This window comes from Mirounga angustirostris, unplaced genomic scaffold (assembly GCF_029215605.1).
Source record: "Mirounga angustirostris isolate CCGP_5_RB_7025 unplaced genomic scaffold, mMirAng1.0.hap1 SCAF_5, whole genome shotgun sequence".
Lineage (NCBI taxonomy): Eukaryota > Metazoa > Chordata > Mammalia > Carnivora > Phocidae > Mirounga > Mirounga angustirostris.
In genome coordinates, this window is record NW_026991713.1 from 83,637,362 (window position 1) to 83,657,493 (window position 20,132).

At 38.9% G+C, this 20,132-nt stretch overlaps 1 protein-coding gene across 1 annotated transcript; it reads left to right on the forward strand.

Annotated features, from left to right (window-relative positions):
* The first annotated feature begins 1,203 nt into the window (after positions 1 to 1,203).
* On the forward strand, positions 1,204 to 15,076 carry LOC123839830 (sulfotransferase 6B1-like). The gene is made up of 6 exons (XM_045869599.2): positions 1,204 to 1,365; positions 3,747 to 3,931; positions 6,203 to 6,329; positions 12,007 to 12,101; positions 12,251 to 12,437; positions 14,799 to 15,076. Exons 1-6 carry the CDS (start codon positions 1,221 to 1,223, stop codon positions 14,915 to 14,917), a joined length of 858 nt encoding a protein of 285 aa, XP_045725555.2. The 5' UTR covers positions 1,204 to 1,220; the 3' UTR covers positions 14,918 to 15,076.
* Positions 15,077 to 20,132: the final 5,056 nt, after the last annotated feature.

Genomic DNA, 20,132 nt, shown 5'->3' on the forward strand with positions numbered 1-20,132 from the left:
ATTGAGTCTTCTGGTCCATGGACATGGTACATTTCTCATTTTACTTAGGTCTTCTTTAACTAGTTTCAGTAATACTTTGTGGTTTCAGTGCCTTGCACATCTTTTGTTAGATTTATTTCTAGACATTTGAGTTTTCATATTATTGTAAATAGTAGGGTTTTTCAAATTTTATTTTTCAGTTGGTTTTGCTAGAATGTAGAAATACAATTTGTTTTCATCATCCAGCAACCATGCCCAATTTACATGTTTATTCTAATTGTAGTTCTTTAGAATTTCCCATGTATATAATTATTCTGATTTTCATTTCTGCCACTATCATGAATATGTTTCTTCTTCAATTATTTCTTCCACAGTAGACCTCTACTTTTTTATGTTTAGTAAAAATGCTGATCATTTCCTGGTTGACATACATTTCTTTTGATGGTTAGACAAACAAACAAAAAGATTCCACTGTGGTTCACTGAAGTTATTGGGCACTTTGTTGCCATATCCAATTGAATCCAGAATATAACAATTTAGTGAGAAAAGCAAAGAATGATTCAGACAAGAATTTGTTTAATTCAACCATAAACTTCCCATATACATCAAAGCTCAAGATATCTCTTTTCTGGCTTGGGTTTCCTGAGTCCCATGTTATCTTTCTTAAAGTATTTCCCATGAAGTTCATCTTTAGTCACGGATTTATCTGCCAATTCTAAGAAAAAATTATATTTTCTCACTCCATTCTCTCCTCTTCCAGGAACACAATATGTATTAGCTACTTCCTCTAGTATGTGTTAATATTAACAAGACGTTCAACTTTTCTAGTCCTTTCCACAGTGACATAATCCTTTATAGCCGCTAATTCTTTTTTTATTAAGGCCAAAGGATTTGATTACCTCTAGTCCCTTCAGATAATAATTACATCCTGATAGGCTGATAGCCTTGTATGTAAACTATTTTGAATGTCAAGTTAGAGGAAATATTTTGTATTGTGTTATCAAGAAAATCCAGATGACATCATTTTCACAGTAGACTTTGGCTTAGTTATGGTTTAAAAATTACTCTTGTGAAGAATTGCAAAACGTATATATACATATATTCTTCTAGTTGGAACACCAGCTTAGTAATTCTGAGATTATCCTGCCACTGAGCTAGGATTAACATCAAGGACCTTACTTGGTCTGTGCCTTGTGTAAAGTTAGTGTTTAGTAAATACTTTTTGATTCATTTGAAGAAAGATGTCATTCCAGAACCAGTCAAGTGTTCTTCATAAATTCAAGGGGATCCTCTTTTCTACTATGTCTTCAGAAGAACTTCTAAATTCCCTGGATCTTTTCAATGCAAGAGAAGATGATGTGTTTCTGGTGTCCTATCCAAAATCTGGTAAAGTTTATTTTAATGTATTTTTAAATGTATAAGTACATTTTAAAATGTGTGAAATGTAAGAAATAAGACGTATAATATTCTACTATATAGAAATATAATAATATAATAATGTAATATACTACTCTATAGAAATATAATAACAATTTTTATAAAACATTTATTTTTCAGAATTTATCCATAGGAAATTTAAGTATCATAAATGCTTATTTTAATGAAAAAGTTTGACATTAGAAAGCTGAAAACTGTGTTTTGAGAAAATTCAGCTGGAGGAATTAGAGCTTTTACTCCAGTCTTGTTTCTCTTTTATTCATTAAAGTATACAGATGTTGATGTACATAATAAGCATAATATCTGTAACATTATAAAGTTCTCTTCATACTTGCACCAGGCATGGCAATAAGCAATATTTGTTCAATTCATACTTTATGATTGATTTATAAATGAATACTTCTTTTTTCCCAGGCTAATCAAAAAAACATAAGTATTTTTAGTGTTCAATTTTTTTTAAGATTTTATTTATTTATTTGAGAGTGAGAGATAGAGCAGGGGCAGCGGGGGAGGAGCAGAGGGTGAGGGAGAAGCAGACTCCCCACTGATGCGGGACTCTATCCCAGGATGCTGAGATCATGATCTGAGCCGAAGGCACACTCTTAACTGACTGAGCCACCCAGGCGCCCCTTTAGTGTTCAATTTTATGCCTTCTTATGCAAAGTTTATTTCCACATATAGTTATACACTCATGAAAGGACCATTATGAATAATGTCATTCTGGGGATAATCTAAATTAATTATAGATTCTTTTTAATTTTGAGAGGTGGCCAGGATATATAATATCCAACTGCCTGCTGTGATTTCCAGAAGAGTGGACATGTGTGAATGGGCATATGCTTGCTAGCATGATTCAGTAACTAAGAGCTTAGCCCCTTCAAATCGTGTTTACATTTTAGTCCCTTTATCTGATTGTGAGTCAGGCCCAAAAGGCCATCCCCATTAAAAGACACGGAGTTCATATAGATCTTCCAGGGTGTTTTTTGAGAATAAATATAAATCACATACATAATTCTTCTATTGGAAAATGGTGTTGCAAATGGAAATTAAATGATTGTTTCCAGAATACTTTAGTATTCTCTCTATGTAGTAGATTGCTCTGTGAATAAATACACCTTACCCTAAATTGATATGTTAGTTTAGAAAGTAATTTATGATACTTTTAAGGTTCTCTGAGCAGGTGGCTAGTTTATACCATATATAAAGCTTCCACTGTACATATTGATGCCTATAAATTGATATCACCCACCAGCTCTGGAGGTCCCCTGAATATAGCCCAAAACTGTATTCTCTCTTCTTCACCAGAATAAATCAATACATCTTGTGAACATAATAGAAATGTCATTACAATATTAGTCATGTTTATATGAATATTATAAATAGTTGACTTATGAGCATTATAATTTAAAATAGTCTTAAATTTAAAACATCATGCAAATGAGAGCACTGTTTAAATATTTATTCAGCTATAAATTAGCGAATATTGTTAAAAATTTCGAATTGGAATTACAAATGAGATCAAGGGAAAGGAAATAGGCCTGATTAAAACTTTTTAGGAACATTGCTTTCAAATCAGCAAAGCATCATCCCCATCCAAACTTCTACTGCCCTGCTCCAGTTTACTATTGTCTACTGCCCTGCTCCAGTTTACTATTGTCTTACACTGGAGCATACCCACATTTGCTTTATGTATTCCTTCTAGACTTCATGGTAGCATAGGATTGTATCTTTACGCTGTTTGAATATAGCATTTGTTCATTGTTCAAGTGCTTTGTTTGCACGCCTACTCTATGTTTGCACACAAACAAAAATTAGATCCAGTGGCTATCTTCCAGGGGGAAATGGGGAGGTACACATAAATACAAGCAATAGCAACTAGACTCTGGTGTGTGCTACTTGGGAGGGACAGAAAGGGTAAACAATTATGCCATGGGAGTGGGAACTCAGAAGACAATTTATAAAAGAGCAAGATGCATGAGCTTGCAGGACCAGTGGGAACTGTGTATGGAAAGATCTGTGTATTTGTGAATTGGAGAAGGTGTTAGAGGTGAGTATAGCACAGAAGAGTATTTCAAGCTGAGGAAACAGCATAGACAGTTCTCAGTCCCTTCATGCTCTTTAAAGTGTGATTCTTCCTGTAAAATGAGTTAACATCTCTAGCGTTTCAACGAGTGTCTCAGGTTTCAATGGGTGTCAAGCGGTAATAATAACTATTTATAATAAAATTAATGCACTCCTTGCTATTATAACCTTATGCTAATTTTCTATATTTATTTCATCAAGAATTTCGTTTAATTTAAAAAATGCATTTTGTTTTATTTTATGTGAAGGTACTCACTGGATTGCAGAGGTCATTGGGAACATTCCCAATGCTCGAATTAGTCTAACGTCTCCTATCGAGATGGGAGATATTTCTAAATTTGACGAGCTAAAAATGAACCGTAAGAGAAGAGTTATTCCCACACATTTGAGCTACAACCTGCTACCAGCGAATATCAAACAAAAACAATGCAAGGTGAGTTCAGTGGTTAAAGGCAAAGGCTTGGGAGGACCAGAAAACCGGGCTTGAGTTCTTGCTCTGCCACTCTCAATCTGTGTGACCTTGAAAAATTGCTGATACTCTCTGAGCCTTGGTTTCCTCATTTGATACAGAAACAACAAGATCCATCGAATACAATGTGGCAAAGATTAAGCTATGTTTTATAAACACATTACAACAAAGACAAGAATAGATGTTTTTCCTTTCATTGGCAAAGAAACTGAAGCTCAGAATGGGTAGGGGGCTTCTTAAAACAACCACAGTAAAGACAGAACCTTAAGGTATAATCCTAAACGGAAGTGAGACTCTCTGGTTGCACCTGGTTTCCCAAGATGATGACCTCTTCTCTGTTTCCCCCTGCCTAGCCCTCAGAGCTTAGGGGCTACTCTAACATTCCCTGCTCCAGTAGGCCTGTCAGATGGTCAATTCCTCTTGCCATCTTTCCCTACCGGCCCTCAACCCTACTTAGCCTCCTATGTTTTCTTCCTAATTTTGTCTCCCTGCCTTTTTTTCTGCTTCCAAACTCTCTTACATGAAATGTCTGCTCATTTCATGATATTTAGTTAACATTTAATTTTCTTTTCTGAGGGTACTATTCTGCCTCCTCTTCATATCTTTCAACCATCCCCTAATATTTCTTAGAATATTGTATGTGTGTGTTTACTGAGTATCACTGACATACAACATTGTATTAGTTTCGGATGTATCACTTAACGACTGAATATTAGTATATATTGTGAAATGACCTCCACAATAAGTCTACTTAACATGTCGCTACACATAACTACAGAATACTTCTTTTAACCTCTTTTGTCAAAATATGTATTAATGTATTAGTAGTTTGCATTGTCTTTCCCAGGGGATGATACCGACATGTAACATTGGGTATTCTCCAAAGGCCCTAAAGCATGCTTCTGTCTACCAAAACGAACAGACAAAAAACTCCAATTGGATGGCTAAGGCTTCACATTCTGCCACTTTATCCCTTTTTGTTAAGACAGGGAGTGGATTTTTAAACCGCTTTCAGAGCCTTGGGGTTCTGCGAATCTGCTCAGGATGCAGAGAGCAGTTAGAGAAAGCCTGAAGTGTTGAGTTACTCCATAATTTTCTCTTGAGAGGAAGAGAGGATAATGGGGGCAGAACAGGGGGTAAACGTGGCTTTTCACTTCTGAGCACAGTGGCCTTTTCACATCTCTCAAGAGGAACAGGTGCTGTTCATGTGGGTCACACACACAACTCCTGGACTATGAACATCGTACAGAAAGATAGTTATGTATTAAACATGACTCAGTTAATACTTTCTTACCTATGTAACATGTATCCACCTGATTATCGATTTAAGAGTAAGTGGAGTATGGGGATTAACATAAGAATAAAAAAAAAAAAGTAAGTGGAACATCTGGTCCTCATGCAACACTGACTTGATCAAAGATAGTCCTATTATATCCAGCTCCTCGCACTGGTTTCCTGAGGTTTTTTTATATGCTCTTACTGCACTCCATACGTCCTTATTATAACCTTCATGACACTGCGTTCCCTTACCTGTTTTGAGAGAGCTGGTAACATTTCTGTCTTGCTCATCAGATTTCTCAGACCTGGAACATTCCACTCTGCCTGGTCTGCAGTAGGTACTAAACAAAAATGTATTAAATTGAATCTGATTGCAAGGGCAGTGTTTGTGTAAATTGGGAAGGTGGCTCAGATTCCCTACTCTGGGGGATGCAATTATAGAAAATGAAATTCCAAAACATCATTCTTCCTATAAATAAGAGTAGGCAATTTACAAGAAATCTTAGTGTATTTAAATCATGTGTTATAACATTAAAATTATTTAAATTTTATTATGTTAAAATATTTCATATTACAAAAGTAATCTTGTCCTCCAAATGAATAGACAGTTTCTCGAATACACTGCTAAAGAGATAGAGCCACATTTAGGGCCTAAATTGAAAAAGTGTGGTCGGTGGACTGGCAGTACCAACCTCACCTGGGAGCTTGTTAGAAATGCAGAAAGCTAGGCCTTCTCCTGGACCCCTTGCATCAGAATCTGCATTTTAGCAAGATCCCAGGTGATTCTTGTGCGCATTAACTTTTGAGAAACACTGGCCTGAGTCTGTGCTTGATAATCAGTATAAGCTGCCAAAAAATCGTGGCATGTACAGGTTAAGTCCGGTTGCTTTTTTTTAAGAACATGTTTTGTATGGGGGCTGTTTCCATCTAAAAATAAACTGATTTTTTTTTTAACAGATTATCTACATCGTTAGGAATCCAAAAGATACGGCTGTTTCTTTATTCCACTACTACAGAGATAACCCGAACCTCCCTGGCATTGAAACCTGGTCTGCATTTTTCGAACTTTTCCTAAGAGGAGATGGTAAATATAACAATGATTTCTATTCATCATATACAGTTCCCCTCCAAATGAAAGCATTTTCCAAAAGTTTAACTGGATCCTAACGGCCCACTTTCAGAAATACATTTGAATAGATTTTTTTTTTTTTTTTTTTTTTACTTCTAAGCCATTCTTTCTCACTTTGCTTCTTCACAGATTTTCTTATCACCTGTAGATAGTACAGATTTGCAATTACTTATTGAGCTGGTTGCAGTGTTTTTAAAACAGAGATTAATTCCGATCAAGCATCACTTTTTTTTCATGTAATATCAGTTTTGTCAGTGAAATAATTATGCATTGATTGGAGTAGAGGAGGATGCATTGAAACCTACACAGGCAGCCTGAAATATTTCTTATGTAGGCCTAAATGGAAAATAAGACAAGACCAACAAACAATACACACACACACACACACAAACACACACACACATTCTCCCTCCCCCTCCCCCAAAAAAGGGGAAAAAAATTCCCCAAATAAAAGAAATGAAAGAATTAGCCATCCTCACACTTGGTCTGTAGCAATGAACAAAAAGGAATTTCTCCTGAAAATACCAAAGTGATGCATCATTTGATTGAGCTGTGCAGCGCACGCATATTGATCCTGCATAACCATGCATGACCTTTGAATTTATTACTTGTTCCCTGACTCACTGGTACCTGGAGCACTTAAAAACAAAAAAGAAAAACAGTTCTCAAACCTGAGTTCCCAAGCCTTTCATTAAACAAAAATAATGTACCGAGACGATGCAGAATTTAGAAGAGGCATGATTTAGAAACGGGATCTTATCTCACAGGGGTTAGAGGTAGACCTGCTTAATTGTTAGTTTCACTATTTCACTTGCAAATGATTAAGCTTTTACTTGTTACTTTCAGAGAGGCCACAGCAAGTATAACCTTAACAGGACAGTATTGAGAACTCGCTAGCAACAGACTTTAACACTTTCTTTTGCCGTATTCCCTATGGAAAAATATGCTATGCTCATAATATTTCAGCTCCTCTTTTACAAACATTTAGTAGAGTCATAAACTTTCAGGGATGACAGGTCTATTAAAGGTCAGCTGGTTAAAATCCCCCACCTGATGTTTGAATCACCTTTATAACATTCCCAAGAATTGGACCGGCTAAACTTGAACTTCTTAACTTTGACAACAGGTTCACACCCCAGCTCCTGCCCCCAAACGACACATTCCATCTCGGTACTGCTAAGATGTTAAAAACAAAAAACAAAAAACAACTTACTATGTGATATAGACACTTAGCTAAGAGCTATGCAAACACGATCTCATCATCCTCAGTAGAGCACATGAGCTAGATGTTATCCTCATTTTACAGGTGAGGAAAATGCAGACGCTGGCAGGCCAAATAACTTGCGTAATTCATAAGGAGCCAAGGTTTAAATTCAGGTGTCAGTTCCACAATCTTTGCTGTTAGCACCGTGGCATAACTGGTCCAGCAAAAAGCTGTTCCTCTGATCACTAATGCCTCTTCCACATGATGGTCTTCTAAATATTTGAAGATGGTTAGCATGCCTCACTCTGCCTCAATTCCATTTTTGGAATGAACCAAGTTTAAATACATAAATTATTTTAAAAAAACAGATCTTGAGTCTGCTTTTCCTCAGGAAAAGCCATGTTCGTCTCCAATTATTACACACTGGGGTTCACTACCCCTCCCACTGCTGCATGAGCTCTCATTTGGCTACATCTCTATTGCGTTGCAGTGCCCAGAAGACAAAAAACATCCTCTGGGTATGGTCTGACTAGGGCAGGGTAAAGCAGGCCTGTTAGTGCTCCTGTTCTAGAAGTTATTTTTCTATGAATGTAGTCACAAAAAGGGCAACTCAGTCCATAGGCAGGGAAGCAAACTATCTGTCATAGGGAATTCACCACCCCATTATCTGATGTCATAGCAGAGTATCTGGGAACGGCAGTTAGTTGGAGAAAATATTCCAGATGATTCTTTTATACCTTCTTAGGTGTGTTAATAGATTTTTAATTGCAAAGGGATCTGCTGTGTATTACACATCAGGTAATCTAGCCTGAGCAAACCCTGCTGACACCGGGAGTAATCAGTGAATTGCTAAAGCTTTTTAAAATTTACTTGAGTGGGAACAGTATTTATAAGATAAGGTTGTTTGTTCTCCTGTCAAAGGTAGGTGACTATTTCAGGGATGTTCTTCAGTGACTTTTTGAAGAGAGGATTTTTTTCTCTTGCCAACGACAACATGAAAAACAGGCTATGGAGACAGAAGAAGTGGGATCAAGTCTTAACTATAACTTATACCCTCTGTGACTGTGGGCAAATTGCTTAACCATTCTGAGGCTCAAACTTGGATTTTGTAGGTCTATTTAGATGTTCAAATGCAGTCATGACTAGAAATTTATTGTAGAAATCTACTCATTCTATTGGACATAGACTTTTAAAGACAGGCAAAGACTTTTAAATAGTTTCACTTTAGGGTGGAAAGGTTACAAGGAGGTATTTATCTAGAAAAATTATTTTACAACTGAGGCATCATGAGATCCTGTACCTATTTCCAAACCATAAATATATACACATTATATGAGGAGGCCGTACCATAAAGACATAGATAGCTACACATTTGTCTAATCATCTAATTTACCTTTCAGACAGTTTACAAATACATTTTAGGTTTTTAAATTAAATAGTAACTAGAAACTGTGTTCTGGCAATATCCCGACAGATTAATATCTCAATGAAATAATATCTTGGCATCATAATTTTTTTTTTTTCCTGCTAGCCCCTTCTCCAGTCTTTATGAGAACTCCATATTTCCTAGGCACTTCATCCTGGCGAATTTCAGCACAATCATCAGAGTGCTTTCTAGAAAATAGCAATTAAGATATTCGTTGAAACTGGATAGGAGTGGGGCAGAGGGTTTGCAGGAAGTGTGGGAGGTTTGAAATTGCTGATGTGGAGAATAGGAGAATGTGTTAATGCAGGACAAATAGGTTTGCCAGGCAACCTCGGGACCCTTGAGGCTGGAAAAATGAATTGGCAGTGGTGTCACTATGGAGTTGTATAGATTTCTTCACCAGAACTCAGTAGCACTGGGCAAGAAGAAAACAAGGTAAAGTGTTTTGATTGAATCCTGAGTGTTTTTTCAGGTGATTGAAATAAGCAATAAGGGAGCAAGGAAGTTGAAGGTTTTGCCCAGAAAACAGGTGCGGAGATGAACAAGGGGAAGAAAATGAAGATTAAAAAAGACACAAATGGTCCAAGTAGGGTATTTGCAGAAGCTGTCCATCAAAGTGTTGGCAGCAAGACCTGAGCTGCCCCAGGAGGTTGTGCTCTAAGATCAGAGATTTCCGTGACTGCAGGGGACAGATCAGAAAGCCCATTTCTGACAGAGATAAGGCTAGGAAGAGTGATATATTCAAAGGACACGAGTCTTAAAGGAGCCTGGATTATCTCGGAGGGAGTTCTGGAAGTTGATAGGAAGCAGTGAGATTGCGGATGCACAATCCAGACCCTAAGGCACTTGGGTTGGTTGAGAAAGAGCAACTTCCGTTCAGGGGCATTTCAGGGGGAACAAGTAATTCTGGATAACAAACAGAAGGAGGGCCATCTAGGAGGTGGTAGAAAATTCTGTCATTGAGTGAAGGTTGCAGAGAAAAGCATTTCCCAGAAAAGAAAGGTTTTAAGTCTCTGTTTTGGAAGCTGTATTTTCTTTAAAGCCATAGGCCTGGTTAATTAAAAAATTAACCCAAAGTATAATTCTCTACATGGGTAAGAAAGACCCAGGCAGCCTATTTCTTTAGATTCTTTTGTCTTTTTGGAACAAGACGGAGTATAAATTAATTAGTTAATAAGAGAATAGCTGGCCCTCAAATGATGATCAAATGATGATCAGGTTATGCTCCAAAAGATTATTCTGAAATCTGTTTGGGGTATGTTGGAATGCATTTCCTGAAGCAAAGCCACAGTGGGCCGACTCATTCACCCCTAACCACCGGCTGTGACTCTGTGACTCAGGGCCTCTTTCTCAGCCCAGCCGCGGGGGGCACAGAAGTCTGGGCTTCCTGACAGTATCAGGGGCTTCTATTGCATCAGCAACTCTGGGTGGTGATATTATCCACCGGGGCTGGGCTTGACTGCCGCTGCCCAGGGGAGGTGGTGATGCAGGTGGTGATTGTGAGCCTCACTTGAGGCAATAGACGAGTTTGCTGCCTAAATTCCTAGGAGAGAGAATCAGTGCTCTTTGCCACCAGGTGTTTGTTCCTGGGAGCAGACTGTCTGTTCTTAGGTCAACTCCTTATCACTGATAGGTAATTTGGGTCATTCCAAGATACAGTATTATGTAAGTCACTGAACTGGCAGTGAGAATGTTGGGACCTGGAGACATATCAGAGCTTCCAAACACCTGTTCTTCCTCTGCAGCCATCTGGGTCCACAGCGGGGCAAACCGGGCTCTGTGGTGATGCCTTCACAGTCCCGGAAGTTCTCCGTTCACAGATGCCTTACGGTTATTGTCTCGCCCCTTACTTCCCCAGGGGCCGAAGCCGTGAACAAATGCAGTTAGTTAGGAGGAAATTATACGTCAATTTATTCAAAACTTTAATGTTCAAAAGTTATATGGCACAATGTCTGGCAGACACTAATGGCTTCATAAATGCTTATTAAATGAATCAATAGCATATCTTCAGAAAATTGCGAGTGGAGGAGCTCTTTTATAATTTGGGCATTAGCTAGTATTAAGTCTGTGGATAATAAGGATGCATGGAAAGATGTATACCCAGAATTTTAAATTACTCTGTTTTATGCTTTAGATTGTCAAGCTAATCAACTCTCTGTGGCACAAGAAGTTGCTCACTTTTTGTTTTTTATCATCATGGCTGATAATTTATTTTGCATGATAATATTTTACTTTAAGCCCTGGACATTTTTGACATCTGTCAAATTAACAAAACAATACAAGAGATAATATCAACCACTGGTAAAGCCCTAACACTATTTTTCAGCCTAAGATAATGAATAGAATTCTTTTCTCTTTTCTCTCCCCCCCCCCCCCCGCTTTTTGAGGAAGTTTATTAACTTTTTATGTTGAGAACTTAGAAAAAGCATGTCATTTTACAGGAAGAGAATAATAAATTCTCAATGTTTCTCTACTTCTCCCAAGATCCAAAGTAGTTATCAGAACACAATTATTGGGAAAATGTGTATCTCTGTATTTCTGCTGTCATTCTGATGATGATAAAAAGATGTTTACCAAAATAAGAAAAAAACAACACAGCCTTATTAAAAAATACAACCATCCAGCTTCATTTCACAATATTGTATTTAGTTGAAACAGTAGTGTTTTAGGATTGAGCTCTTCTAAGGAAAACTCTTTTTTAAAAATATTTAGGATCTTATTTCATTTTTAATTATTGAGTTTTAGTATACCTAACTATAAGTTTCTTCATAGATAATGAATGACATGGTATTAACATATGTAATTAACATTTTCTTTTTCATTTTAAACCCAGTATAGTTAACACAGCGTTATATTAATTTCAGATGTGATTCAACAATTCTTAAGTAAAAGTCTTTCACTCCAGAGTCTAATACGTGTGTGCCTTACTTTGGTGAAGTGGGAAGAACCGTGGGATGCCAAGCCATGATCTTGAATATTAACAAAATTCACTTTTCTTCTAGTTGTATATGGATCCTGGTTCGATCACGTTTTAAGCTGGGAAGAGCACAAAAATGACAAAAACATTCTAATTATATTCTATGAAGAAATGAAGAAAGTAAGTCCTTCCTAACATTTCAACAATCAAAATTTAAGTCAAATTAAGTTAAAACAGAAAATCAATAAATTCTGTTTTCAGGGTTGAGGGAATGAATTTGGCGTTTTGATGAGTTACACTTTTAAAAAAATAATTTTTCTTTTGCTCAGGATCTTTCTAAAAGCATCAAGAAAATAGTTACTTTCCTCGGCATAAATGTGAGTGACAGCGAAATTAATAAGATTGCTCGGAAAACATCATTCAGTGAAATGAAAAATAATGCAGCCAAAGAAAACTGTGATCCAAATCATACTATCTGTGCCCTCACATCTAATAGGAACCTGGTATTTAGAAAAGGTAAGTCAGAAAGGGATGTGGTACTTTGCTCGGGGCTTATATTTGGTAGTAGTCCCATTTTACCATTTTAAAATCTCTCATTTCATCATCGTGCCCCCTATCTCTTGCACAATGGATTGCTCATTGTCATCCCTCAGTGAACGTTTATTAAACGAATTTCTTAAATTGCATTATTTCCAGACATTGAGATTTCCATGCCCAGTTAGGAACCAACTGAGAGAAAGACATGGGTGTCAAACAGGTGGAAATGATAAAACTCCTTGAAGAATGGGCCTCAGGTCTGCAGCCTGGCGCATTTGCTAGTAACTTATCCTCAATTTTGCAAATGTGCTTGCTTAGTCACAATCAAATGCAGTCCTGCCCCTGCACTGAGGCAGCCCACAGAGAGCATGGTGGAGAGAGGTACATGACACATGCTTTCTTCGGAAGAGAGAAGGGAGCTGATGAGTGTGGATAGTGCACTTTCCCCAAATCACCAAAAAACTCACCCCATAGAAGTAAGGCGTAGACAGGGAAGCTAGGAGAGTTATCTCAGGGCGCTCCTCTGTGTGAAAACCCAAAGAGAAGGAAATAAACCTTCTCTACTACTTCCTAACATTGAACTTAGAAGCAGTTTGGGTACATCTGCATATAGAATTGTTTCGAAATCCGTGTGAATTTTAGTCCAGATCCGGGGGGAAAATGTTTGAACATTTTTCAAGTTTTTCATAATTTACAATGACAAAATTTTCTACATTTAGGTACTCAGGATTCCTACTAAAAAGCACACCTTTGTTTCCATTTTTTTAGCTCATCTGAATAGAATTCCTCCCCACACCAGTATTTGCTAACTCATATGGATCAGATAGTGTCTTAACTTTGCAAATTACTTTGGTCTTTTCTGGTGGTTCATTTTTTATTTTCTTACAGTTGCAAAACCAGGGCTGGGAGGGAGGAGAGAACTCAATTCAGCAAATATTTATTAATAAACTATTTTCTAAGAACTGAGATTCAAAAGTTGAGTAAAATAGTCTTGTCCTTCAGATCATACTGGAGGCAGTAATACACGGTGATGGCAACTATACTGGTAGTATGAGCAAATGTGAGCAGCAACATGAATAAGGGAGAGAGAATTTTTTCCTAGCAAAGTAGGTGAGGAGATGACATTGGATCTGGGACTGGACACATGAGCAAGATTTTACCAGGAAAACGACAGGGAAGAAATACATTCCAGCAAGAGCTAACAACAAGAAGAAAAGCCCAGAACCACCACGGAATTGGATTAGGGTTTCTTTTAGAAAGAGCAGGTAGTCTCCTGTGCTGGAGGAGTATATGACGTGTGGAGCAGAATGAGGGAGATAAAAATCGGAGCCAGAGAACAGAAGCTCTGATGCACATTATGAGAGGGTATTCAGTTTTCACCCATCATATCTGACTAAGTTGGGAAATTTACTCTAATGAGAACAGAGGTAGTCTTTGACCTGCTCTCTTAGTGATCATAACAAATACCTCCAGGTGAAACCATATCAATATAATCGTCACTAACAACATTAATTCTAATGAATTTAAATTCTATCTAAAAGTGGTTTCCCTGTGTAGGATGTGACAAAACACAGAAGGTTAACACTGATACTAGTCACCATGAGTGCCTATTGCTAAATTTGGACTATATGAGGAATTAAACACTAGGATGGGTCCATTCACTTTATTCCTCTATTAGCAACCTGAACTTGCTGTAACACTGTAGGTTAACTATACTTGAATCAAGAAGACAGACTGACTGCCCAGCCCTGTGATATGTTATTGGCACAGTTATTGCTTCACAGGTGCGCAGCAGGGGAGTAAGTGACATCATTATGTCTACTTTGTCTGCTTTTATGGATTTTTAAAAAAGATTTATTTATTTATTTGAGAGAGAGAGAGAGAGTGAGGGAGCACAAGCTGGAAGAGCAGGGAGAGGGAGAGAGAATCTCAAGTAGACGCTGCACTCGAAGCCCCAAACAGGGTTTGATCTCAGGACCCTGAGATCTCAACCTGCACTGAAACCAATAGTCAGGGGCTTAACCAACTGAGGCACCAGGCCCCCTGCTTTTGTGTTTTAACTAAGTTTGGGTGAGACATTTCTTTGCCTGCTATCGTAAAACCTAGGACCTTTATATATTTGAATCTTCTTTTCAAGAAATAACTTAAACTGTACATATTAATATGCAACCATTACTGAGGAAATTAGAAGCAACAAATAAGCAAATGAGGAAAAGAATAACCCCTCATCATCTTATCACCAAGAAATGAAATCATTCACATTTTATTGCAAATCTGACAGAGTTCTTTGGTGAATACTATACATTTAAATTGGTTCTTGTCTGTTTCCAATTTTTCCAGGAGCAGTGGGTGATTGGATAAACTACTTTACTTCAAAGCAGAGGAGAGTATTTGATGAACTATTCACAGAGAAAATGAAACACAGTGAACTAGCAAGACGCTTTGAAGATTACTCTTAATATAACTGGGAAATGAAACCACTTTCCAGGGGCACCTGGGTGGCTCAGCGGGTTAATCATCTGCCTTCGGCTCAGGCCATGATCCCGGGGGGTCCCCTCGGGGAGCCTGCTTCTCCCTCTCCCTCTGCCCTTCCCCCTCACTCATGCTTGTTCTCTCACACTGTCTCTCTCAAATAAATAAATAAAGTATTTATTTTTTAAAAAGACCACTTTCTATTTTATGGGATGCAGTACTTGGGAATTACATAAATATTTTTTTACCAATATGAAAAGCAGATATTTCTTTCAGTGAGAAATGGACATTTCATGAATGTGTCAAAAGTGTCATGTACGAGAGACTGTTTTTACTATATTTGGTGATAGGAGAGAATTATTAATAAAAGGAAGTATGCGATTTTGAAATGACCAAATTATATATCTGCTTTTAGGATATTCATAAGGCAAGGAGATTACTTCTATTCAGAGAGAGCCTATTACTGTGGGTGTTCTATAAACTGCATTAATGGACAACAAAAGTGGTGAGGGATTATCTAAAATAGGAAATGTTTGAGAAGAATTTATTTTCTGCCTATTTGGACACGATGACCTCTAAACTAACATTTTCATTTCAACACTCCCTGGTGTCTGTGTAGAAATCTTCTCCATTTTCATAACAATGACAAACATAATCTTACTAAGGTGGAACACTTAACAGGTAGATCATATCAAATGATCACAACCCAGTACACTGGTGAAAATGAAGAATGAAAAGATACTCTTTCACATTAAAGTAACACTGGTATGGCATGGCAGTATTTTCTTTATCTTTTATAAAGTCAATTAAATTACAGAATTTCTTATTTTCCACTTGGTTTTCCTTGAAGTGTTTATGATTTTTTTCCAGTATTTCAGAATGTGTTCTTTCTTCCAGTAGCATTTCCAGGATTAATTCAATTTCTATTTTTCTCTCTCTCCTGTAATGAGCATTATTCTGCAGCTTTAGTCTAGAAGACATTGTAATGAAATTTCAGTGAACTTAGTTCAGGATTATTACCTAAATGACAATACACTATTTATGAGCATCTACATCATGTTGCTCACATCTGTGCCATAGTATCTAACTCAAGGCTGCCAAAGCGATGGGTTGAGTGAGTTAACTCAACCAAACACTTTGCTTTTGTACCTCAGTGTATTGCGAATCTTATTTCTAGTAACAAATCTATTGGGGGTCTTCTGTATCAGGTTTATCACTATTCAGGAAGTAAGAGATCTTCACACATCTCCTATATATACATATTTGTTACACATAAAATGTATTCCAGAAAGACAATCAGGTGTGATCTTGGTCAAGTGTTCGTCTTCACGTTGGAGCTGATTTCACACTTAACTCTCCCTGCAGTAGATGTGCGGAGAATGACAAAGCCATCACGGTGAGACGAGGAGATCCGACGAGAAAGCAAGCCAAGAAGACAATGACTGCTGGTAAAGGCTCCAAATCCCATGAGACTATAGCATCTTCTGGCGAGATTGACATGATCGCTGAGAAGGAAAGAACTGACATCGGACAGCATAAGATATTATAGGTGGCTCAGTTGGTTAAGCAACTGCCTTCGGCTCAGGTCATGATCCTGGAGTCCCGGGATCGAGTCCCGCATCGGGCTCCCTGCTCGGCAGGGGGTCTGCTTCTCCCTCTGACCCTCCCCCCTCTCATGTGCTCTCTCTCAAATAAATAAATAAAATCTTAAAAAAAAAGATATTATAGAATTTTAGATTTGTAGGTAACTTTGGGATCACTGTAATCCAGTTTTGATGGAAAATTGCTTAAGGTTAATAAGCTAGCGGTGTAACCAAGAGCCTTAATTCCCAGATTATTATTAGAAATATTTTTTGAGCACCTTCTACGTGCCAGGCCTTAGACTGTAGGGATACGTGAAGAACTTGAAAGAGTCCCTTCTCTCAAGATACTTACATTGTAGTGCGGGCAAATGTATCTTTTTTTTTTTTTAAAGGAAACATTTGAGATATGGCAGGCACCAATAGGTGCGGTAGAGAAGGTTCCCTGGGCTTGGAGGCGTGGCGAGCAGTTCAGGTTTCGCGCTAGCTGGGGGTTTTCCACAGGGGAGTGAGACGTCCGGACAGACGCTTTCACCAGCATGACCGCTGGCTGGGGACGGCCCCAGGGTCCAGGGAGGAGGCAGGGAAACACAGCTATTACAGCGGCCCGGGGGAGAGAAGAAGAGCACGTGGACAGTGACAGTGTTGTGGCAGAGATGAAATGGTGAGACAGGGCCAGTTTCAGTCTATAATATGGCTACTGAGCCAGCGAACCTACTCATGCAGGAGTGAGAGACAGAAAGAAACAGAAGATGAAGCCTAGATTTTTGGCTGATCAACGGAGTATCTGCGGGGAGCATTTATTCAGATGCAAGGCTTGACAGCTGAGTGAGTTGGGGGGCGGGTTGGGGGAGGGGGCGGGGCGGGGGGGGGGTCTATGGATCAAGACTTCTGCTAGGGCCGCACCGTGTGAACCGTCTGTTAGACACGAGGTAATTGGTTGCATAGAAGACTCTCCGATGGCTGGGGCGTTGTTCGCCGGGGCCCCGCGCGAGTGTTCAAGAACGTGGGGGGCGCGGGACGTGCAGCCAGTTCCAGGGGGTTTACGGAGAGCCGTGGAAAGGAGCGTCTGCGTGGTGACAGCATTTGCTGGGGACCTGCTGCAGGCTAGTTGGATCTCCCCGCCTGAACTCTGACCTGCCCACCTTCCTTTTTCACCTCCTTGGAGCTGACAAACTTAACATGCATTTCCTACTCCAAATTGCCTCTGGCTCTTCCCCCGTTGATCCCCTTGGCACTGATTTTTCACTCTTCTTCCTTCTTCTCTCTCTGCCCCTCCTCTCTAGTCAATAAATAACTGCTAAATCCAACGATTCTGCTAAGGTTTTCTGGGCGGCACTTTTTCACTTCCATCTATTTGTGCCTCAAAGGCATTCCACCCCCTAACTGGTTTAACACCAGCTCTAGGAAAGCCTGCTCTATAACTCTGTCCCGTGTCCCTGTTGTTCTCCATTGTCCCTCACTGGCTCTCCAGGGACCCTTCCCTTCCCACTCTTACTCAGTCCGGCCTTGTATTACGAGGTAAATATCTGTCTCCTATTCTAGTCTGTAAGGTCCTTGCCGGTTAAAGCCCATGTTCTGTTCATTTTGGGATCTTGCACCACACACAGCCTGGGACAACCCTCATAATGGGTGGTTCACAAATGCTGGCTGTGAATTGAGCTCATGGACCAGTTTAATTCTACATGTTCTAGAAAACTCAGTTCCAGGACTGTCCCCACTTTGCCCTTATTTTTGTATTCCGCTATTACTTCATGTCTGCATTAGTCAGTTCTGTTTTCAACCTGATGCTATATTCTCTTCTATTATTACTTAACTATTCACAGTATGTGAATCTTTTCCTCCCAATTTTCTTGTATCCTTACAGAGAGGCTGTCGGTGTCTTCTTCAGTGACCAATGCAATGTATTGCCCTCAGGAAATGTCCATCAAAGATGTGTTGAATGAAAGAATGAGTTAGCGAATGAATGATTTGAAGAATGAAGGAACACATTTCTGTTTCTCTACCTGCTTAGCTTCTTGGTCCTGTGGGCATGAATGCTTACAATTATATTTAATTCCTTGTTTTCCCTCCACTTTCCAAATCAAACCAGTCACAAAATACTATTGATTCTTGCTTTTTAATATCTCTTCATTCATTTAGTGTGTAATGAAAGAACTTATCTATCTTCCTTCAAATATAAAGGTAAGCAAAGATGAATCATAAATGTTTGTAAGGATAGCCTGTAACTGTCACCCACTTATAGGGTAAATAAATCCGGTGGGGAGGTCTGTGAGGGTTTGCATAATGTCTGTATGCTTTTAACCTTTCCTTACTTTGTTACAATTTTTCCTTGTAATGTGTAAGATTATAAAGTAGAGATGCTTTTTTATTTTTAAGCAGCTCATTCACACATTTAGGAAATATTAATTACCAGTGTCAAAGACGAATAATGCAGCATTTAAATAACATTCACATTGGTTTTATTTATTTTTAATTTAGTTGAATAAAAGAATTATTGGTCCTTTTTCTAAATACACAGACCTAGATGGAATTTTCTAAGGAGTTAGTAGGGGAAGAAGTGGGAAACAGGGCTTCAGACTATTTTGGATGAAAGGCTACAGGAAACAGGAATAAGTAAGGAGTCATCTATCCACCTAGCAGCCCCGTTGATAATTAGGAAGCTAATTCTAGAGAAACACCATGTCTCTAAACACCATGTAAGTAAGGACAGTTTGGGTTATTATCCTTCCAAAGCACAAGGAGCATAATCTTAAGCTATAACTAAGCAGATTTGAGTAAATAAATTTGGGCATTTTTGTTGTTGTTCATTTGTAATATAATCATTAGTAGCTTAAAATCTTCATGACTACATAACAGGGTTTCCTTCAGGAGAATTAGCCCACTACTTTTTTGAGGGGGGAGGGAGAGAGAGACAGAGAGAACACACAAGTGGGGGAGTGGCAGAGGGAGAGACAGAATCTCAAGCAGACTCCACGCTGAGCACCGGCCCTGACGCAGGGCTCGATCTCACAACCTTGAGACCATAACCTGAGCTGAAATTAAGAGTCGGTTGCTTAACTGACCTACCCAGGTGCCCCAGCCCACTACTTTTATACTGATGGAAGAGGGATAAGAAATCCCTTAGAATAGACTCCTGGTGTTGTCCCATACCCTGAAAATACTGAGGAAAAAGCCAGAAGGTGTTGCTTCTTCAGAAGTTACGTCTAGAAGTGGAGAGTGAAAATTCCACTTGTGCAGTTATCCAAAGTGCAATGGCAGAGCTCTAGGGGCCTAAATCTCTGTGTGGAATCAGGAATGGGGTCCAAAAAGGAGCTGCAGGGATTGCCATTGGGAGACAGTGGTCCCTCAATACATGATGGATCCACCTGCCATGCAGCTCTTCTGGTGGCAGTGAACCTGGAGTGCCCACATAGCCACATAGCCAGTTGGGCTGCGTGTTTTGCAAAATGCAATCCTCTGGCTGTGTGGTCAGGCAGGAGGAGAGAGACACTATGGCTGAACTTGCTGGCCCTTGACAGACTCCCTCCTCCTCGGTCTCTCACATGGGCTTTAAGACTGGTTTCTGGATGCCCCAAATCAATCATACTTTAATGCTGCCTAGAAGGGTCTCAGTCTAACT